The sequence below is a fragment of the Oncorhynchus gorbuscha genome, linkage group LG21, assembly GCF_021184085.1.
Source record: "Oncorhynchus gorbuscha isolate QuinsamMale2020 ecotype Even-year linkage group LG21, OgorEven_v1.0, whole genome shotgun sequence".
Classification (NCBI taxonomy): Eukaryota; Metazoa; Chordata; class Actinopteri; order Salmoniformes; family Salmonidae; genus Oncorhynchus; species Oncorhynchus gorbuscha.
The window spans coordinates 47,202,802-47,225,970 of record NC_060193.1 but is presented as its reverse complement, the minus strand read 5'-3'; the positions used below and the strand labels follow the sequence as shown (position 1 = coordinate 47,225,970).

Sequence of the window (23,169 nt, the reverse complement as noted above, 5' to 3'; positions counted from 1 at the left end):
TAGATGCAAGTTAGCACATATTTTAAAGCTAAAAATACTTCTCACTGTTTTCACTGATGGCACATAAAGAAAGATAGTCCCTACAGGACTATTTAATCCAACAGATATTGTTCTTTCTCGTCTTGTGGACCCTGATCATTGCCGCTTGCAGCTTTATTTTTTCCAAAATGTACAAATTGTCAACTTTCCCGACAATGATTTATCACCGACCTGCACCTTGTACCTGCACCTGTTTTTCACCTTGACATTGAGCAAGGACACACGTTCATCAAATAGAAAACCACAGTGTAAAACAACAGAATTCCATATCTGGTGAATTTCAAAATAGATATCTAACAAAGCTAAGCTACTTGACAGAATCGATGTTGTAAAAAAAAGAAGAAATATAAAAAAGGCAAGAAAATACGCACGCTTTGAGTCCTCTCGGGTTCCGTTCAACTTGTGGTTACAACGACAAAAGCGAAAAAAAGGTTAGCGATTAGCTAGTCAGCTAATCCCTCGCATAACTCAGTCGCTGCACATTTCACAGGTTTATGAAGTAATGGAAATGGACATGGTCAGGGGACCGGTAAGTGAAAGACAATTGTATCTGAGATTGTACATAATATATGGTTTGTAGCTACAGTACAAGGAGCAAGTGGGAGGACACATGTCAGCCCCGAGTTGCTAGCTAACGGTAGTTACACGGAGACTATAACAAAGTAAGTAACTGAGACTGTCAAAGGCTTTGGTAGGCACCTAGTAATTATGGTATGAATTAATCATTCTAGCCAGTTGCATAATTTCAAGCAAACTAATTAACTAATTAGTTAATGGACTGAAAATAGGATTTCGTCAAATAAATAGTTGATAGTATTTGGCTACTCAAAATCAATGGGAGGGGGTCAGTGTTAGCTAGTTACGTCACTCCCACATGATTGACAGCTAGCCATGTAAACCATGATGATGATGATGATGATGTGTGTGTGTGTGTGTGTGTGTGTGTGTGTGTGTGTGTGTGTGTGTGTGTGTGTGTGTGTGTGTGTGTGTGTGTGTGTGTGTGTGTGTGTGTCAACAACAACACAAACTCTCGCGTACTGTCACTCGTGCTGGTTATTTTGACGCCACCAAGCTACCAGTAGGGGCTGTATGCAATTCAGTGAGGCAGTGTTACCATTAGCTAGTCATTTTTGTAAGTTGTCTTTTTGTAAGGTGTCCAATGTTGTTTGCCGTATTCAATACAGGGCTGAATTTAGAAACGGATTTGGAGTTTTTCAAGTTGAATTTCACCAGTCTATATGCATCAGCATTGCCATGGACAAATCTCAGTGATGGAGTCCCAGAGGAAAAGGTATGCAGCTCCGAGGTAGGGTGTTGTCAATAAATGTTATGTGATCATCATATGACAATTCAGAATATTCTTCATGTAAGTCTATGCCCTCACAAAGCTCTTGTTGTTTCTCTAGCTAGCTACTGTATCTTCTGTTCCAGGGCATGTTTAATTTGGGTAGTTCAAAAACAATGCCTCCTCTATCTGTGCGGTTGTTCAGAATCCCTCAGACATGACTTGTCAATGTGTCTGTCTGTTTGTCTACGTCTGTGTCTGTCTGTTTGTCTACTTCTGTATGTATTCTACAGCTCTGGTGAGGACAGTTCAGGGGAGCGAGGTTCGCTCCACACCTGGAAGGGCTACTCCTGTAGTGTCACCCCAGAGAGAGTGCTCCTGTCCAGGCCTGTGCTGCAGGCTGCCCTGGGAATGCGCCATGGGGTTCTATTGGTGGAGGGTGAGAGTCAATGGACAGTCTTTGATATATAAAGACATTTATTATTAGCCTGCTTGATCTATAATTAAAACAATTTATTTCGTTTGGGGTTTGTATACTGATCTACACATACTACTGCTAATCATTTCTAATAAATCCTCTTGTCTAATGACTTGAATGTTGTGATGTATTTAGGTGGGCAGGTGTACAGCTTTGGTGAGTTCCGATGGAAACAGAGCCAGGTCTCAGAGGTGGGCCCCCTGAAGCCCGTCCTAGAGAGCGCTCTCAGCGGCCAGTGCGTTGTCGCCGTGGCAGCGGGCAGCTTCCACAGCGGGGCGGTTACCGAGGACGGCGGGGTCCACATGTGGGGGGAGAACTCCTTCGGCCAGTGTGGCCTGTCCAGCCTCACTGTAGTCCCCAACCCTACTCCAGTGGCTATCATGGACCCCGACACCAGCCCCCCTCATACCATCCGGGTCCTGGAGCTGACCTGCGGGGAGCAGCACTCCCTTGCTCTCTCTGCCCAGCACGAGGTGTGGGCCTGGGGCAGCGGCTGCCAGCTGGGCCTGGTCACCACCATCTTCCCCGTATGGAAGCCCCAGAAGGTGGAGCACCTGGCGGGCAGACACGTCCTTCAGGTGGCCTGTGGGGCCTTCCACAGCCTTGCCTTGGTGCGTTGCCTACCACCTCAGGAGGCCCGGCGGCCCCTGCCTGACAAGTGTGGCCAGTGCAACCAGCTGCTCTACACCATGACGGACAAGGAGGACCACGTCATTATCTCAGATAGTCATTACTGCCCCCTAGGGGTGGAGTTGCTGGCTGACGGAGAGGCCAGGCTGGAGCCTGGAAGGTCCCCTCCGCTCAGGCTCCAGAGCTCCCCTTCAGAGCCCCTCTCCTCTCATACCTCAGCGCCTGGTCTCCATCCCTCCATAACAGACCATACAGACTATGAGAGGAGAAGGACAGTGGCACAGAATGGGGAAATCTTAACCACTAGAGACTCTGACATGAGAGATGCTGCTGGGACAGACTCAGATCGAACTGTGGGGGGTGCAGGGTCTCAGAACTCCCCCTACCCTGATGATCAGGCAGTGAAAGAATATCTCAAGAAACTGTCTGACACCTCATTGGCTGAGGAGACTGCCAAGATGACCATAGCAGGAGCAAGTTTTCAGGTTAGTACTGATGATTTGATGCTTTAAGCCTAAAGCTACCCATTTTTTGCACACTTGGTGGGTGACATGCTGACTTTTTGGGGGTTTGAGGTGTTTGAAAAGTGACAATGAGCTGTCACGCTGTGTTTCCTGGGTCGTGTTCATTAAGGCACGCAAAGGTAAAACATTTTTGCTTAGGAAAACTAAAATGTGCTTTTCTTATAGGTCCAGGAAGTCTTCCTGTTTCTGTCAGTTTTCTTTTGTGTGGTGCCTAATGCACCCTGTGTTTGTTTCAGCCCCCAGCAGAAAACCTTGACCTCCTGACCTCTGACCTCCTCCCTGGGGTCATACCAGTGACCACCAGCTCTGCCCTCAACAGCCTGGTCTCATCCTGTGCCTCCGCCGTGGCCGAGAGAGTGGTCTCCACCTGCGAGGCTCTGTCCCTGAAGAAGAGGATTAACTGCTACTACCCTGGGGTTGGCGGTGTAGCAGGAGCACCCGGTGGGGTGCCAGGAGGGTTTCCAGGGGGCCCCGCGGAGGAGCGGGTGCGTCTGGAGGAGTCTATGCAGGGGAAGAAGAGCTGCAGCACGGGGGATATCCGTGAGGAGGAGGCCGAGGGCCTGAGTCGACGTCTCTCTCTGCCTGGACTCCTCTCTCAGGGTAGATACGCTGTTCGTCTCTTATCCTCCACCTCTGCTCATCGCCTCTTATCCTTCTTATCTTCCTCCTATACTCTGATGTGTAAGTATGCGTGTGTGTCCCCGCTCATCCGGCCTGCAAACATATCAACGTCCATCTGAACTACTGTACTATACAGTATGTTTTGGAATGCTGTGACGGCTGACCATTTTGTTTCAGTGTGGCGTTTCATGGCTCTTATGTGTGTGTGGACTACAGTCAGTGAATGGTGGTTTTTCTTCCGCGATTAAAGCTCCCAGTCATAGAGGAATATGAGGCCATATTAATGTGAGGACTTAACCAGAAGGGTTGCAGGAAGGAGAGGAGTGAGGAGAGGGTGAGAGAATAAGACGGAGAAGAAAGGAGCGAGAGTCCGTGAGATAGTGAGGGAAGGAGAAGGAGAGCACTGAGGAAGTGAGCGTGTGAAGAAGATGTATCCGAGGGTGAGGGAGAAGGGAGGGGGGGGGGTGGAGAGGGCAAGATGGCTGTGATAATCTCTTGAGAAACCTAGTCAGAGTGGTAGTGCCTGCAGTATCGGAGGAATCTTCTATTGTCATGTTGGTAGGGTGACAGCTGAACGGTAGGATTTGTCCCTAGCTAGCCGAGGGTGTCTTAAGGGGATTTGGGATATGCAAAAAACACATTTGACACATGCGTATAATACACACTTATATATGTCCTGTGAAATGGGACAAATAAAAATAAATGATTAGCTTCCTGTTGCAGCCAGGGAGGGGACAGACAGCTCACCGCTCCCCTCTCTTGGTGGCTCTCCTCTGGGCTGACAGATGGCTCTCTGTGGGGGCAGATGGCTCTCAGTGGGGGACAGGATGTCACAGTGGAAACCACCAACCCACGCCTCATCAGTGATGCCCTGGTTTGTCTGTCCTCATTAACACTCCCTCCCATATGCTTACTGTGGTATGGGACCTGGCTCTGGCTGGGCACAATGACTCATCATCAGGAGGATGCTGTGAGGCCTGTGTTTCTGGGTTATTGCAGAAGTGTTTTGTTTTTCACGAGTAGTTGAAGATCACTCCGTGACTAAACCTGTCATCCTGAGCATGTCTTTACAGTTGTTTACACTCACCTGTGGAACAGAGAGGACTTCATCCGTAACATTAGCTGCAGTTGACTGCCGTAACTGAACATGGCTTGAGAGGAAGCATAGAAGATGTGCCATTTAAGAAACATATCGGTCTGTCTACGTCTGCAGTGTCCCCCAGGTTGCTGCGGAGGGCCAGCCGGCCCAGGGTGCGAGTGGTGCCCCTCACCCCTGTGGGAGGGCTCCCAGAGGCGGGGGAGCTGCTCCCCTCCCTGCAGACCGAGGTGTGGAGCTGGGGGCGTGGTGAGGAGGGCCAGCTAGGCCACGGGGACAACCTCCCCAGGTCAGTGTCCACTCAACACCAATCACTGAGGGCTGGGGATGAGAACCATAATATATGCCATTTAGCAGACGCTTTTATCCAAAGCGACTTACAGTCATGTGTGCATACATTCTACGTGTGGGTGGTCCCGGGGATCGAACCCACTACCCTGGCGTTACAAGCGCCATGCTCTACCAACTGAGCTACAGAAGGACAACCATGATGATTGACAGTTGTGTTGACCAGTAAAGCATCAGAGTATGAGCGCTGAATCTGATCTAGGATCTGTTTGGCCTTTGAGATAAATAAGATTACATGGACAGGGATGACCTGCTCCTAGATTGGCACTCCTACTTTGAAATGCTTTGACCCTGGTTGTTGACTGATAGGTGTTTCTGACCTGCAGGCTGCAGCCACTGTGTATCAAGTGCCTGAGCAGTAAGGAGGTGGTGCTTGTGGCTGCTGGGGCACATCACTCCCTGGCCCTGACGGCACAGTCCCAGGTCAGGAACTACATTATCACTCCTCATGGGAAACTGAGTCGGAGGGATTCCTCCCAACTGTGTGAACATTTGTGTGTGTGTGTTTTCAAGGTCTTCTCCTGGGGTAGTAACAGCTCTGGCCAGCTAGGACACATGGCGTGTCCTACTACTATCCCTCGCCTTGCCAAGGTAAGATTGTGTTTCCTTAATTGTGGAAAATGGTGCCCATGCAGTCATCTTTACCACACACTAACCCAGTGTTCCTCCTTTATTCATTTAGCAACAATGCCCCCGTCGATGGGCAACGCAGGTGAATGGTGTTCTTTGCCACCCCCTCCCGTGCTACCTTTGCCTACGCTGCTGAAAACAATCTTAGGAGAAACACTGCTAACCTAACCTAAACTCAATTTAAAAAAAGAAACGTCCCTTTTTCAGGACCCTGTCTTTCAAAGAAAAAATTTGTAAAAATCCAAATAACTTCACAGGTCTTCATTGTAAAGGGTTTAAACACTATTTCCCATGCTTGTTTAATGAACCATAAACAATTAATGAACATGCAACTGTGGAACGGTCGTTAAGACACTAACCGCTTAGACGGTAGGCAATTAAGGTCACAGTTATGAAAACTTAGGACACTATCAAGAGGCCTTTCTACTGACTGAAAAACACCAAAAGAAAGATGCCCAGGGTCCCTGCTCATCTGCGTGAACATGCCTTAGGCATGCTGCAAGGAGGCATGGGGACTACAGATGTAGCCAGGGTAATAAATTGCAATGTCCGTACTGTCGCCTAAGACAGTGCTACAGGGAGACGGGATGGACAGCTGATTGTCCTCGCAGTGACAGGACACGTGTTAACAACACCTGCACAGGATCGGTACACCCGAACATCACACCTGCAGGACAGGTACAGGATGACAACAACAACTGCCCGAGTTACACCTGGAACGCACAATCCCTCCATCAGTGCTCAGACTGTCCGCAATAGGCTGAGAGAGGCTGGACTGAGGGCTTGTAGGCCTGTTGTCTGGTGAGGACCTGCCTTACATCACCAGCAACAACGTCGCCTATGGGCCCAAACCCGCCGTTGCTGGACCAGACAGAACTGGCAAAAAGTGCTCTTCACTGACGAGTCACGGTTTTGTCTCACCAGGGGTGATGGTTGGATTCGCGTTTATCGTCGAAAGAATGAGTGTTACACTGAGGCCGGTACTCTGGAGCAGGATCGATTTGGAGGTGGAGGGTGCGTCATGGTCTGTGGCAGTGTGTCACAGCATCATCGGACTGAGCTTGTTGTCATTGCAGGCTATCTCAATGCTGTGTGTTACAGGGAAAACATCCTCCTCCCTCATGTGGTACCCTTCCTGCAGGCTCATCCTGACATGACCCTCCAGCATGACAATGCCACCAGCCATATTGCTTGTTCTGTGGGTTAGTTCCGGCAGACAGGAATGTCAGTGTTCTGCCATGGCCAGTGAAGAGCCCGGATGATGCAGAGGTTGTTGATTCTGCTCGCCACAAGTCTCCTGATGGAAACAAGACTACATTAACATAAAACACAGGAGACCCCCTGGTATGGGACTTAGTCTCAATGGTTAAGCACCCTCCGCTGCTTATAGTGATCACAAATCATAGGACATTATATGACTATTGAGTTTGTGCAGGACTGTTAGTATAGGCGTGAGTAGCTTTGGCGTGTGCGAGCCAGAACTGTTCATAGCTGCATTTCTCCTGTTTCTGTAGCATGAGACAGCTTGATGTACAAGTCCATCCCCTGGACAGGACGCTAGTCTTGTACAGTGATCTGCTCTGTTTGTCCCTGGTGTGACCCTGTAGCTGTCTGAGGGGATCCGTGTATGGGACGTGGGTGCGGGGGCGCAGCACACCCTCCTCCTGGCCGATGGGGACTGTTACCAGCCCATCCTTTACTATAGCGGACAGCAGGTCAGAGAGGCGGCTCAGGACGCACCCCAGGACCAGACAGAGGGGTACAGCTACACCCAGCAACCAGTGCTGCTCCCCTTCTGCATGAACGTGAGTAGTGGACCACACACACACACACACAGTGTACTGAACCCCTGCTGTGTTCCACTTTTTGTGTATTCAGCATCTGCTTCGTGATTTCAACTGACATTTGACCCGATGGTGGTGCGTGTGTCTGTGGGTTTTGTATATCCGTGTTTTAGTTGGGCTACGTGAGCGGTGTGTTTGCGGGGGGCCAGAGCTGCGTGGCGCTAGCCGACCGCAACGTCACGGGTTTCATCGCCAGCCTCCACGAGCTGGCTGCTGCCGAGAGGAAGTTCTACTGCAAGCTGAGCTCTGTGAAGAACCACATCCTGCGCCCCCTGTTGGACCTGGGTGAGAACTACTGCTCCCGCTACAGCTCCGCTGGACAGAGGCCATGGGTCAGAGGTTAGAGAGGGAGAGCGAGAAGGGCGAGTTTTATTTTCATGGTAACCAATGTCCAATCAAAGGGAAAGGGATTGGTCCGCATTCAAAAAGATCTGGCATGAAGCTTCCGTTTTTGTTAAATGTTATTATTAGTACAGACCTGTAACTTTTGGTTAACCATGTGCTGGACTAGAGTAAGTTGGTATGTTTCAGAGTAAACATTAGGTTGATTACCTCTTGGTTGTGTGTTTTTTCACAGTGTTTTGTTAACAGGTGTGTGTTCTCCTTCTAACCCTCAGAGTCGTTGGGTACAGCCCTAGGCCCGGCGTCCACAGTGCTGCTACAGAGCCTGGCGAGGTGTTACAGCCGCCTGTGCCACCTCACTGGGCAGCACTCCGCCTTGCTCACCGCCAACCTGCGCCGCCGTCGGGAGGTGAAAAGCTTGGTTATGCTGGAGCACGCCAGCATCTTCCTGGACACGTACAATGAGTATGTACAGTGTGTGTGTGTGTGTGTGTGTGTGTGTGTGTGTGTGCGCGCGCCCACACAATGTCTGACCCTCCCGCTGTCTGACATTTACTCCTTTACAAAAAGCACCTCTGTACTAGCTGCTGTGAGAAATTTCCCTCTTTTTGTTATTTGGTACATGTGTACATGTAGTTCTGCGTGTATAATGACCTCTCCTTCTCTCCTCCTCTTTCCGTTCCTTCCCCCTCCTCATCCCTCCCTGCCAGGTACTGCTGCTCTGTGGGTAACTTCCTGGTGATGGGGGGCTTCCAGGCTCTGGCCAAGCCCTCGCTGTGAGCGTGTACACACACACACACACACACACACACACACACACACACACACACACACACACACACACACACACACACACACACACACACACACACACACACACACACACACACACACACAGTAGGATGTCCAGCAGCCTTAGCTTATTATCCTTACCATTTGCGGTGCTCATTATATGTTCATTATCTTTACCATTTACCTAGGCATGTGTGCTCATTATCCTTAACATTGACCTAAGCCTGTGTGCTCATTATCCTTAACATTGACCTAAGCCTGTGTGCTCATTATCCCTAACATTGACCCAAGCCTGTGTGCTCATTATCCTTAACATTGACTTAAGCCCGTGTGCTCATTATCCTTAACATTGACCCAAGCCTGTTTGCTCATTATCCTTAACATTGACCCAAGCCTGTGTGCTCATTATCCTTAACATTGACCCAAGCCTGTGTGCTCATTATCCTTAACATTGACCCAAGCCTGTGTGCTCATTATCCTTAACATTGACCTAATTGACCCAAGCCTGTGTGCTCATTATCCTTAACATTGACCCAAGCCTGTGTGCTCATTATCCTTAACATTGACCCAAGCCTGTGTGCTCATTATCCTTAACATTGACCCAAGCCTGTGTGCTCATTATCCTTAACATTGACCCACGCCTGTGTGCTCATTATCCTTAACATTGACCCAAGCATGTGTGCTCATTATCCTTAACATTGACCCAAGCCTGTTTGCTCATTATCCTTAACATTGACCCAAGCCTGTTTGCTCATTATCCTTAACATTGACCCACGCCTGTGTGCTCATTATCCTTAACATTGACCCACGCCTGTGTGCTCATTATCCTTAACATTGACCCACGCCTGTGTGCTCATTATCCTTAACATTGACCCACGCGTGTGTGCTCATTATCCTTAACATTGACCCACGCGTGTGTGCTCATTATCCTTAACATTGACCCACGTCTGTGTGCTCATTATCCTTAACATTGACCCACGCGTGTGTGCTCATTATCCTTAACATTGACCCACGCGTGTGTGCTCATTATCCTTAACAATGACCCACGCGTGTGTGCTCATTATCCTTAACATTGACCCACGCGTGTGTGCTCATTATCCTTAACATTGACCCACGCCTGTGTGCTCATTATCCTTAACATTGACCCACGCCTGTGTGCTCATTATCCTTAACATTGACCCACGCCTGTGTGCTCATTATCCTTAACATTGACCCACGCCTGTGTGCTCATTATCCTTAACATTGACCCACGCGTGTGTGCTCATTATCCTTAACATTGACCCACGCCTGTGTGCTCATTATCCTGTGTGCTCATTATCCTTAACATTGACCCACGCGTGTGTGCTCATTATCCTTAACATTGACCCACGCGTGTGTGCTCATTATCCTTAACATTGACCCACGCGTGTGTGCTCATTATCCTTAACATTGACCCACGCGTGTGTGCTCATTATCCTTAACATTGACCCACGCGTGTGTGCTCATTATCCTTAACATTGACCCACGCGTGTGTGCTCATTATCCTTAACATTGACCCACGCCTGTGTGCTCATTATCCTTAACATTGACCCACGCCTGTGTGCTCATTATCCTTAACATTGACCCACGCCTGTGTGCTCATTATCCTTAACATTGACCCACGCCTGTGTGCTCATTATCCTTAACATTGACCCACGCGTGTGTCAAGGGACCGCTGTTTGATGCCTAGTTGTTCTGCACACAATGAGACTCAGGAAGCTCCTGCAGGTTTAATTGGAAAGGGATAAGTCAAAGGATGAATTCTAAATCATTTTTATGGGCTCTTTTTAATTATGAAAACGGGTGGTTCGAGCCCTGAATGCTGATTGGCTGACAAAAATACCACATATACCACGGGTATGCCCAAAACATTTTTTCACTGTTGTAATTAAATTGGTAACCAGTTTATAATAGCAATAAGGCACCTCAGGGGTTTGTGGTATATGGCCAATATACCACGGCTACGGGCTGTATCCAGGCACTCTAACAACAGCTCTTAACCGTGTTATATTGGCCATATACCACATCCCTTCTGGCCTTATTGCTTAATTATAAACCAATGTGTTTCTTCATCAAGGCTTTAACCAAGAGTGACTGAATTACCCTTCTCATGCTTTTACCCTCTCCTCCCTCCCTGCCCTCCATCTTCCCCGGCCTTCCATCTCCTCCTGCCCTTCATCCTCCCCCACCACCCCTTCCACCATCTTCTGTTCCTCTGCTCAGAGATTTCTTTGGGAAATGTCCAGAGCTGTTGCAGCGGCTGGCAGAGTCCAGCGAGGAGAACATTCCTCTGAGTGACCTGTTGGTGGCGCTCTTCTACCTGCCCACGAGACACCTTCACGAGTATGGCAGGCTGCTGCTCAAACTGGGAACCTGCTTCGAGGTGGTACGTGGAGGAACTAGGACCGGGGCCGTACACACACGCTCAACCACCTTCATACAAACTCTCCCTTTCATGTGTGTGTCTCTCCATCCCTGCAGAGCTCAGTGGACTACCAGAAGCTGCAGGACGGCTGCTCTAAGTTTGAGGCCCTGGCTCTTCATCTGAAGAGGAGGAGGAAGGAGGCAGAGTACACGTACCACTTCTGGAAGAGCTTTCCTGGCAAGATGACGGTCAGTGGCCTGGTCAGTTGGTTTGACCATAGTAATCAGAGCCAGATTCACACTATTGAGCCAATGCCAACCGCACTGTGCTCGCTCAGATATTTTATTTTCACGTTGTGCTTTCAAGCATGGTTCCGGCAACTATGGTGGATGTATAATCATCCCGGCAGAGCACAGCTTGGTTCGGTTTGACTCCATAGTGTGAAACGGGTAGAAGGTCTTTTAATCAGCCCAATATCTCCAGTTTACCAACCTCTTATCCCATTTCACCTGGCCATCCTGTTCCAGGATTCCCTGCGTAAGCCCCCCCGGAGGCTGATTTGTGAGAGCAGTAACAAGGCCCTGACGCTACAGAACTCTGGAAGGTTCTCTGTCAACTGGTTCATCCTCTTCAATGATGCACTCGTCCACGCTCAGGTAAGCACAGCTCTTACAGCTGGCTCTTACAAAGGTGCTAATCTCTCTTTTCTTTCATTCACCCTCAGAGCATTTGATATGAATATATCTGGTGTGTTGACTGACTCCTATCAAGTTGTGTGTTTGTCTTTGTCCTTGTCCTATCAGGGCGTGGTTTCCTATAAAAGCCTTGTAAGTATGCAGCAGCAGCCAGTGGACTGCCCCCTAGTCAATGCAGTGCCCCCGTGTGGACAGGGCTTGGCTTAGGATGTAGGCTTCCTGTAGCGGCTCTTTAGGCACCTGCTGCCGCCCTGTAAACCACAAACATCGGCTTCACAGCTTGAAATAACACCCACACCAAAACACACCGTTTTTCTGATCTTCTTCATGTACGTATGGGTGTGCCAACTAACATCTGGCTGGAATAAGCCTCTCTGTTTTTGATTTCTTGAAGCTCACAGTGAAGAATGGCAGTTATTTACCTTCTCTGCCTTCTCACTTTAACTAACCCAACTGCTCCTGAACATTAGGAGCCCCACAGCGGTTTCTGTACACCACTCTACAGTGAGCAGCTTCTCCTCAGCCGAGCCCGGTGTCCCCTGCCCTCTGATGCTAGCCTCAGGATACTGTGTGGAAAGCTGAACTGATACTTTGAATAACTAAGGCTCTCGGTAGTATATTGCCTACTTTTACGACATTGTAGTCATAGCAACACGTCGACTCTGCTTACAGACGTAAATGTAAAAAGTTAAGTCTGACGTTATTGGGTCTTCCCGACGTGTGCGTCTTGGTTATCTAACTAAGATGCCTTTTTTGACCCGTTTTAATTTTTTGCTATGTGGAGCCTTTAGTTATCATTACTCTGAAACCATGTGACGCCACACGTGAGGATCCGCCGTCTCCGGTTCACTTCTCTCAAAACAGTTTCCTGTGATGTGCCGCTGTCTCTCTTAGTGTGCACCCACCTAGCTGTGTTTGATGACATAGTGTGCCTTTTTAGCCCCTGTGTGCTGCACCCTGTGTGCTGCACCCTGTGTGCTGCACCCTGTGTGCTGCACCCTGTGTGCTGCACCCTGTGTGCTGCACCCTGTGTGCTGCACCCTGTGTGCTGCACCCTGTGTGCTGCACCCTGTGTGCTGCACCCTGTGTGCTGCACCCTGTGTGCTGCACCCTGTGTGCTGCACCCTGTGTGCTGCACCCTGTGTGCTGCACCCTGTGTGCTGCACCCTGTGTGCTGCACCCTGTGTGCTGCACCCTGTGTGCTGCACCCTGCGTGCTGTGTCTGTCGGCCTGCCTCGTGCCCTGTCGCCCTCGCCTCTCTGCTTGCTATGCAAGTTGGCATCTATTAGGTCATGTGACCTGTGTTTAGCTCCAGTGCCCTGACTACTTCCTGACTGTTGAACCAGTGTACTGTATCTGTAGCTGAGTGTATCAGTATACTGATGTTTCTCTCTCTCTCTTTCCTCCCTCTCCTCCAGTTCTCCACCCACCATGTCTTCCCATTGGCCACACTGTGGGTCGAGCCCATCACTGAGGAGAACACTGACCTGTGAGTCTATCCCCCTATCTGCCCAATTAGAGAGTTTAGCTGGTGAGTTATTGAGCACTTAGCTCAACGTTTCCCAAACTTGGTCCTGGTCCTGCCCCCCCGGATGCATGTTTTGTTTTTGCCCTAGCACTACACAACTGATTCAACTTATTATCAAGCTTTGATAATTTGAATCAGCTGTGTAGTGTTAGGGCAAAAACCAAAACGTGCACCCCTTGGGGTCCCCAGGACCGAGTTTGGGAAACGCTGCTTCCACTGAGCTGTGCTTTTGTTCCATCCAGGTATGGACTGAAGGTGATCTCACCTGAGGAGACCTTCACCTTGCTGGCCTGTTCTTCCATGGAGAAGGTAGGCCACTAGCCAATAGCCAGTCCTCACTACTCACCTGCTCAGGTTACAAGTATGTAGTGTTTGTGTCTTTTGTAGGTTCTTGTTAATCTGTCTAGTTGGGTTCAGTTTGTGGTGACAGACGATGTAACAACTCATTCAGTTCAATTAAATGCACTTCAATATGACTATTAACAGGCCGTGTGTTCTCCAGGCCAAGTGGCTTCGCTCCATCAACCAGGCGGTGGACCAGGCCATGAGTGGGGCGGGGCAGTCAGGCTCAGGGGCAGGGCAGAGGGCGGAGCCTCCCATCTCCCGGACCGCCTCCTACACCTTCTACAAGGACAGCCGTCTGAAGGAGGCCACCTACGAGGGCCGCTGGCTGGCCGGCAAGCCCAATGGGAGGTGGGTCTGGCTGGGGAAGGAGGGATGCAGGACCTGGTGCCTCTGGTTCCACTTCCATACAGTCACCATGAATTGAAAATTGTTGTTTCCAGGGGAATGGTGAAGTGGCTTGATGGGAGAATTTACACGGGGACGTTCAAGAACGGACTGGAGGATGGGTCAGTCAGTGTAAATCGATCAATAAATCGATGTATCAATCACCGTGGTCAGAAATCAAGGCATTTCTCATTGTTCTGCTGTTTTGTTTATGGGTCGTAGTTTTGGAGATTACGTTATGCCCAGCAAGACGTTGAACCTGAACGACCACTATCAAGGCCACTGGAAAGAAGGGAAGATGCACGGCATCGGAACATACAAGTGAGTCTGTTTGCCTTTGTGACGAGTTCCAACATTATTTAAGAAAGGCCCTTCAGGTTATAAATCACCCTTTTGTAAGCGTGACCTGGAGTTTGCGGGCTTGTCTATGTTTCTGCTGTGTACCCGAACAATGTGACTGTCGTCTATGCAGGTATGCTACAGGTGAGTTGTACGAGGGCTCGTTCCAGGACAACATGCGTCACGGTCACGGGATGCTGCGCAGCGGCACGCTGAACTCCTCCTCCCCCAGCGTCTTCATCGGCCAATGGGTGCACGACAAGAAGACTGGCTACGGCGTCTTTGATGACATCACCAGGTAGTGGATCGCTCCAGCCCACCCTTTTCATACTGCAGCGCTAAACTGAGCTGGCCTGGTTACGCATCCAGCTAGCTCAGTACGGTTGGGGTTGGATTGATAGTGTGAAAAGGGTATTAGTGTCTCTGAAGTGCTGACGGTGTTGCGTGGTGACCTGTGTTGTTCCGTCAGAGGAGAGAAGTACATGGGCATGTGGCAGGATGACCAGCGGCAGGGCACGGGCGTCATAGTAACCCAGTTTGGCCTGTACTACGAGGGAGCCTTCAACAACAACAAGATGCAGGTGATTCCTGGCCAGTGGGGTTCTTCCTCCTGACGCTAGCTGAACATTAGCACATTAGCTCCAAGATATTGGAAGAAAGGAAGATGATCACCTCTCCATTTGCTGTTTTTTTTTTTTCTCGCTGTCTCAGGGCACAGGGGTCTTGCTGTCTGAGGACAACACCACATATGAAGGAGAGTTCTCGGAGGACTGGACTCTCAACGGGAAGGTCAGTGAAAGAAGAGAGACACAAATAAGCCTGAACACTCTGTCTCTCACACACAGCTTGCACTCACACATATTTTCGCTTAGCCACATACGTTTGTGCAGACACATGTATAATACAGCACATTGCTCTCCCTAATCTCTCAGGGTGTGCTGACCATGGCTAATGGGGACTACTTTGAGGGCACCTTCACTGGGGAGTGGGGCTCCGGCCTGAAGGTCTCCGGATCCTTCTTCAAACCCAACCTCTACGACTCAGACGGGGACAAGGGCCGCGCTGTGTATGTCTCTGTACCATTCAATGCCATTGGTTTTAGTATGGTGGAGGATTAGCAGATTCAAAGATTTTAGTCTTGAGCTAAAAGTGGTTAGACAAAAAAAAGTATAAATAAATTGCAAGGCAATCTGTCCGCAGGAGATGATCCTGCTCGGTTTTTGCATCGAAGCCTTGAAAAAGTTTTGACAGTTTTGAAATGAACCCAGTCAAGTGAACGTGTATGTGAACATAGACTATTTCTATTTCCTTTTTATGTGTGTCTCCAGTAAGCTGGGGCGCCTGGCGGTGCATCCGGAGGAGAAGTGGAGGGCAGTGTTTGAGGAGTGTTGGATGAGGCTGGGCTGTGAGGCCCCTGGCCAGGGAGAGAACCAGAGAGCCTGGGAGAACATCTCTGTAGCCCTGACCACCAGCAGGAGACAGCACAGAGACTGGTAGAGAGAACAGAGACCACACACACAGTACTTCCACCTCACACACACACACTCACTCTTTCTCTCTCACTCACTCACTCACTCACTCTTTCTCTCTCTCACTCACACACACTCACACACTCACACACTCACACACTCACTCACTCACTCACTCACTCACTCACTCACTCACTCACTCACTCACTCACTCACTCACTCACACACACACACACACACAGAGTACAGTTGTCTAAGTGGTATTGATGTGTGTTCCAGCCCAGAGATGAACCTCAGTCAGAGTCATAACATAACTCTGGAGAGTCTGGAGTTCAACCCTCAGCAGCATGTTGGCCCTGTTACCATGGAGAAGTATGACCGTATCCGCCATTACCTCATCAAGGTGAGCCAACGACCCCGGGTGACTTCCTAACCCTCCTCATCCCCCTCAGCAAATGGACCCACGCACCAACGTATCTGACAAGCAAAAATACCAGCACCCACTGTTTGACAAGCAAAATCCTTTTCAGTATGGTTTAATAATGATGATGATGATGATGATGATGAAGAAATGTCTGAGCCGTCGTCCTGAGGTGCCCCTGTTCATACTGATTTACTCTTTAGATCTAACATGATTTATCCTCATTGAGAAAACACCACAAAATAGGAAAATTCTGAAACTCTCACATTTAACCATCACTGTCCCCCCCCCTACCCCCCAGGCGTGTGACACGCCCCTGCACCCCCTGGGCAGGCTGATGGAGACCCTAGTGGCTGTCTACAGGATGACCTACGTGGGGGTGGGGGCCAACCGCCGCCTCCTACTGCAGGCTGTCAACGAGATCATGTCCTACCTGGCACGCATCTTCCAGCTCGCCAGGTGTGTGTGTGTGTGTGTGGCCTAAAATGGTCAGATACGGTTTTTCCATTGTTTGAGCCTAGCCTGTTTTAAGCCATGTACTGTATGTGTAATGTTTGTCTCTCAGGTTCCTGTTCCCAGATCTGCCTGAGGAGGGTGGAGTGATCCCTGAACCATCCTCTGACCCGCAGGACAAGAAGGATTCCAACTGCGCAGACACCCAGCTAGAATCCCCCAAACCTGGGTACGACCATAGCATATCTTATGTAAAAGAGCATGTCACTGTTGTTTAAATACTGTTTTCTTCCAGAAGAGAAATATGTTAAGCCCCTGAATGTGTGTTGAATGATGTGTGTGTGGTTTCCCCAGGCGTGTAGTGAGTAGCTCCTCTCTGCTCCTGCCGGTGTTACTGCCTCGTCTCTACCCCCCTCTCTTCACCCTGTACGCCCTGGAGAAGGAGAGGGAGGACGACGTGTACTGGGAGTGTGTCCTCCGCCTCAACAAACAGCCAGACATGGCCCTGCTCGCCTTCCTCGGAGTGCAACAGTGAGTCTCTCTTGGACTGACCAATGAGGTTGGGAATGACTAGTAGTAGCCTCTTACAACCCTTCTGATCTCGCCGTCTTACATTCTGTTGAATCCGTGTTGCGAAACAGAATGTGAGGATAGTCGGGGCCTTTTTAATTTAGCCTCGTACAAGTTTTTTTCCGACCATGTAGCCTGACGGTCCTGACCTAGAAAAACTGTAGTTATAACATGTAAAAATGAATCTCTTTTTGCTTTCAGTAAGTTTTGGCCGGTTTCGGTTCCAGTGCTGGGGGAGAGGACAGAGGTATGACACTAAGTACATTCTGAAACACACTGCCCTCCTGTGGGTGAATTACAACATTACACCAAGTACATGTTAGATTGTCCTTACTGACAGTCTCTCTCCCCTTTTCTAGGTTGTGTCCAGCACAAAAGATGCCTGTTTTGCCTCGGCAACGGAGACCTTACAGCAGATCAGGTACGCTTTATCCAGAGCAGTACTATATATCATCATGAATGAATGAGTCTCATGCACTCTTTAAGTTATGATATTGTGGTTTATACGTGGTCGTGTATTAAGACGGTTTGTTTTCAGCACAACGTTCACACCATCCGACAAGCTGCAGGTGATCCAGCTGACATTCGAGGAGATCACAAAGGAAGTGGTGTCATCACTGGAGAATAGCTTCCTGTGGTCCATGGACGACCTGTTTCCTGTGTTCCTCTACGTGGTGCTGCGCGCCCGGTGAGTCGACGAGAACACACACACACAAACGTCTCTGTTCCTCAGAGATGCACAGAAATCCGATTTTTCTCCAATTTTAGAATCAGAAGTACACATTTATTTACAGTACCAGTCAAAAGTTTGGACACCTACTAATTCCAGCTTTTTTCTTTATTTTTTACTAATTTCCACATCGTAGAATAATAGTGAAGAAATCAAATCTATTGGAGATTCTTCAAAGTAGCCACCCTTTGCCTTGATGACAGCTTTTCACACTCTTGACATTCTCTCAACCAGCTTCATGAGGTAGTCACCTGGAATGCATTTAAATTAACAGGTGTGCCTTGTTAAAAGTTCATTTGTGGAATTTATTTCCTTAATGCATTTGAGACAATCATTTGTGTTGTGACATGGTAGGGTTGGTATACAGAAGCCCTATTTGGTAAAAGACCAAGTCCATATTATGGCAAGAACAACTCAAATGAGCAAAGAGAAACGACAGTCTATCATTTCTTTAAGACATGAAGGTCAGTCAATCCTGAAAATTTCAAGAACTTTGAAAGTTTATTCAAGTGCAGTCACAAAAAACATTGAGTGCTATAATGAAACTGGCTCTCATGTGGACCGCCACAGGAAAGGAAGACCCATAGTTACCTGTGCTGCAGAGGATAAGTTAATTAGAGTTACCAGCCTCAGAAATTGCAGCCCAAATAAATGCTTCAGAGTTCAAGGAACAGACACATCTCAACATCAACTGTTCAGAGGAGACTACATGAATCAGGCCTTCATGGTCGAATTGCTGGAGAAGATACCACTACTAAAGAACACCAATAAGAAGAAGAGACTTGCTTGGGCCAAGAAACACAAGCAATGGACATTAGACCGGTGGAAATCTGTCCTTTGGTCTAAGTCCAAAGTTGAGATTTTTGGTTCCAGCCCCCGTGTCTTTATGAGATGCAGAGTAGGTGAACTGATGATCTCCGCATGTGTGGTTCCCACCGTGAAGCATGGAGGAGGAGGTGTGGGGGTGCTTTGCTGGTGACACTGTCTGTGAATTATTTAGAGTTCAAGGCACACTTAACCAGCATGGCTACCACATCATTCTGCAGCGATACGACATCCCATCTGGTTTGTGCTTAGTGGAACTATCATTTGTTTTTCAAATGCACAATGACCCAAAACACACCTCCAGGCTGTGTAAGGGCTATTTGACCAAAAAGAAGAGTGATGGAGTGCTGCATCAGATGACCTGGCCTCCACAATCACCTGACTTCAACCCAATTGAGATGGTTTGGGATGAGTTGGACCGCAGAGTGAAGGAAAAGCAGCCAACAAAGTGCTCAGCTTATGTGGGAACTCCTTCAAGACTGTTGGAAAAGCATTCCAGGTGAAGCTGGTTGAGAGAATGCCAAGAGTATGCAAAGCTGTCATCAAGGCAAAGGTTGGCTACTTTGAAGAATCGCCATATAAACTATGTTTTGATTTGTTTAACACTTTTTTTTGGTTACTTCATGATTCCATGTGTGTTATTTCATAGTTTTGATGTCTTCAGTATTATTCTACAATGTAGAAAATAGTAACAATAAAGAAAAACCCTTGAAGGAGTGGGTGTGTCCAAACTTTTGACTGGTACTGTGTATGTGTGTTAACCAAGGCTGTGTTTCTCTTCAGGATCAGGAATCTGGGGTCAGAGGTGAGTCTGATAGAGGACTTGATGGACCCCTGTGTACAGCATGGAGAACACGGCATCATGTTCACCACTCTCAAGGTACACTCATAGCATACGTTCTATGGCAGATAGCATCCAAATGTAGGCACTCACACTCATAACTTATTCAGATACTCATAACATATTCATGCGATCGATGCACGCTTACACACACCGCTTCATAGGGAATAAATGAAGCTGTAACTGTCTCATATATTCATTTTTATTTCCCTCTGTTTGTCAGGCGTGTTACTATCAGATCCAGCATGAGAAGACCACATGAGAACCACAGAGAATCTGTACTGTATATTGCAGCAGCTCTGTAAAGAGGCAGACAGACAGCCAATTTTAGAGGGAAGGGATTGGAGAGGTTTTGAGTGATGCTGTGTCAGGGTCGTCACAGGAGGGTCATGATGATTGAAAGACAGGCTGCTGACTGTCCATATGCTCCCCCGTAGCAGGACTCCCTCCCCCTTTACATGCACACATACACGGATGCATGCTCTTACACACACACACACACACACACACACACACACACACACACACACACACACACACACACACACACACACACACACACTACAAAGCTCCCCGCTCTAACCACTGCCTAATAGTGACCGTGTCATCAGGCTTATACACCTACTTGATTCATCAGGTTGACCTCTGTAAAACCCTTGTTGTAAAACTGTTTTGGCAGTTTGGCCAGTTTATCTGTCAATAGGCTTTGTAACACCTTAGCCCCTGAATGAAGGAACCTGCTCCGTGAGCCGTCTGGAATAGGGGCTTACTGTGATGTGGGCAGAGCCAGTGGAGTTTCAGCCTTATCGTGGACTGTTGAGAATATGACTGGCTATTTACTATTCACACTGTATTAGTGGAAGAGATCACTGCCTCTTTTGTCACCCAGCGCTGGTATTGAAATGGAAGTCTACGAAGAGAAACTTCAAATCCAAGTGAGACTCGCCCTTAACATGGAGCCTGTCTAATAACAAGACGCCATCTTGTATGTATGAGGTGGCAACAAGTACGCGTCACATGGCCACCTGTTGCTTCCATCGGACCTCAGCCCTCAAAGCACATGTTATTTAATGGACCAACACAGTACGTCACATTGATGTCACTTAAAACAAGGAAAGAGTTGAACCGCCCAGATGCAGTGACGTCTGTGTACACCGAGCGCTAGCCTACGCTCACTCAGACCAACGCCGGTTGAAGTTGTTTTGGAGAATGTACACTCCATACAGTTTCGGGTGTTCTTGTTGTTCTGAACAATGAATACAATCTTGAATATACAGCTCTATTCAGGCGATTTGAAGACGTGAAGTTGGGTGGCGCTCTGTTTCTCATGTGATGCAGTTGAATGACAGCCAGCTAATGTGCACCTCACCTGCTGGCCTCTAAAACATTTAAATTCATACTGTATTATTTGTGTTTATAACCTCTCTGTTTGCACAAGATTTATAATGCTACAAGGTGGTTCTTTCAGGTCACTTTGTCATTCTACACCAGAGCTAAAACCTCAGCCACCTACATGAAATGTTGACACTTGATGGGTAAACCCATAGAAGAAGACTGTTTGTTTATTTTCTGTTATAAAACTTTTCCTGCAATATAGCTAATGTAATATTCATGTTTGTGGTTCTTCAAATCAGATTAAGACTTTTACTAGGAAGCAATATTGTTTATGCGTGTGTTTGGTGTGCTCCCTGTCATGCAGACAGACTTATGACAGTATTATGCAGTATTTGTACCTGCAAGGCAATCGCTACACTGAAGAAACTGTCTCTGTTCAGCTTGTTGGGGTCTGATCATGTTGTAATAGCAATATGATGGTTATACAGTGACATTGAAATCTACCAAAATAAATTCTTCCTGTTGCAGAATTATTAATGTGGAGAATAGAATTTGTCACAACTGTTATTGATTGTTTGATGGGACACGCAGTACATAAGAATCTATATTTTAAACAGAATTTGATTGTAACCTGGTATTTGTTTAATTCTTTATTCAGCTTGTTTGTAATTTGTGTGGTCATGCCAAGGTTTACCTCCATTTCCCCCCATAATTCCTTTGGAAAGGACTGTTGATTATTTAACTGCATATCTGTTTACACCTAAAACACATGGCATGAGGTGCTGCATGATATAATATCTCTACAGTGTTTTACCCATAGACTGCATAACATACAGTTTGATCTATGAAGGAAGATCTGCCTGCTTGTTTTGATTTTTTTTATTTAAACTTTATTTAACTCTGTTAAGAACAAATTCTTATTTACAAAAACAGCCGAACCCAGACGATGCCGCCCTATTGGACTCCCAATCACGGCCGTTTGTGATACAGCCTGGATTCAAACCAGGTTGCCTGTAGAGACACCTCTAGCACTGAGATGCAGTGCCCCAGTGTTCTCTGTATGTTGTCACATTTATCCTTTTTAGGGGAATGATGTCAGCATTTTGTCTAATGTACATATCTTAATGTAAACAAAGGGCAATAAAGCCAACTGACAAAGTTCTCTTTGAATAAAATGTGCCTCTGTACTAGTTTGTCTTAAATTGTAAACCACGTGGTCCTGTTACTTTGGTTTAATGGGTTAGATACAGTTGAAGTTGGAAGTTTACAGTTTTTCAACCACTCCACAAATTTCTTGTTAACTATAGTTTTGGCAAATGGGTTAGGACATCTACTTTGTACATGACACAATTTTTTCCAGCAATTGTTTAGACCAATTATTTAACTTATAATTCACTGAATCACAATTCCAGTGGGTCAGAAGTTTACTTACACAAAGGTGACTGCTTTTAAACAGCTTGGGAAATTCCAGAACATGATGTCATGGCTTTAGAAACTTCTGATAGGCTAATTGACATCATTTGAGTCAATTTGAGGTGAACCTGTGGATGTATTTCAAGGTCTACCTTCAAATTGTGCCTCTGCTTGACATCATGGTAAAATAAATCAGCCAAGACCTTAGAAAAAACATTGTAGACCTCCACAGGTCTGGTTCATCCTTGGGAGCAATTTCCAAACGCCTGAAGGTACCACGTTCATCTGTACAAACAATAGTACACAAGTATAAACACCATGGGACCAGGCAGCCGTCATACCGCTCAGGAAGGAGACGCTTTCTGTCTCCTGGAGATTAACGTACTTTGGTGCGAAAAGTGCAAATCAATCCCAGAACAACAGCAAAGGACCTTGTGAAGATGCTGAAGGAATCAGGTACAAAGTATTTATCCACAGCAAAACGAGTCCTATATCGACATAACCTGAAAGGCTGCTCAGCAAGGAAGAAGCCACTGCTCCAAATCTGCCATAAAAAAAGCCAGACTATGGTTTGCAAATGCACAGGGGACAAGATTGTACTTTTTGGAGAAATGTCCTCTGGTCTGATGAAACAAAAATAGAACTGTTTGGCCATAATGACCATTGTTATATTTGGAGGAAAAAGGGGGAGGCTTGCAAGCCAAAGAACACCATCCCAACTGTGAAGTACGGGCGTGGCAGCATCATGTTGTGAGGGTGCTTTGCTGCAGGAGGACTGGTACACTTCACAAAATAGATGGCATCATGAG

At 47.6% G+C, this 23,169-nt stretch overlaps 2 protein-coding genes across 10 annotated transcripts in view; one reads left to right on the top strand and one right to left on the bottom strand.

Moving 5' to 3' along the window:
- The window catches only part of LOC124008953 (cyclin-dependent kinase 15), a 34,802-nt gene extending 34,161 nt beyond the window's left edge, over positions 1-641 (bottom strand). The window contains exon 1 of one of the 2 annotated variants that reach the window (XM_046320563.1): positions 411-641. The gene's annotated coding sequence lies outside the window, so the exon portion shown is untranslated. The remainder of the gene's footprint in view (positions 1-410) is intronic. The other variant, XM_046320565.1, reaches the window with a different exon arrangement.
- Positions 251-22,137, top strand: LOC124008952 (alsin-like). Of its 8 annotated transcripts, none has more exons than XM_046320554.1 (35): positions 251-568; positions 1,224-1,345; positions 1,618-1,763; positions 1,938-2,917; positions 3,193-3,556; positions 4,791-4,962; positions 5,348-5,444; positions 5,535-5,612; positions 7,259-7,456; positions 7,609-7,834; positions 8,113-8,302; positions 8,548-8,613; positions 10,871-11,033; positions 11,129-11,272; positions 11,540-11,668; positions 11,816-11,839; positions 13,126-13,196; positions 13,478-13,544; positions 13,738-13,928; positions 14,021-14,086; positions 14,187-14,285; positions 14,437-14,601; positions 14,773-14,884; positions 15,015-15,092; positions 15,236-15,369; positions 15,632-15,796; positions 16,052-16,175; positions 16,495-16,652; positions 16,759-16,875; positions 17,001-17,177; positions 17,418-17,463; positions 17,576-17,637; positions 17,755-17,904; positions 19,555-19,651; positions 19,836-22,137. In XM_046320554.1, exons 2-35 carry the CDS (start codon positions 1,278-1,280, stop codon positions 19,872-19,874), a joined length of 5,163 nt encoding a protein of 1,720 aa, XP_046176510.1. In that variant the 5' UTR covers positions 251-568; positions 1,224-1,277; the 3' UTR covers positions 19,875-22,137. The 8 variants fall into 8 exon arrangements, with proteins under 8 accessions (XP_046176510.1, XP_046176513.1, XP_046176512.1 ...); XM_046320556.1 differs by having other exon boundaries at positions 252-568; positions 1,224-1,330; XM_046320559.1 differs by having other exon boundaries at positions 252-568; positions 7,609-7,780.
- Positions 22,138-23,169: the final 1,032 nt, after the last annotated feature.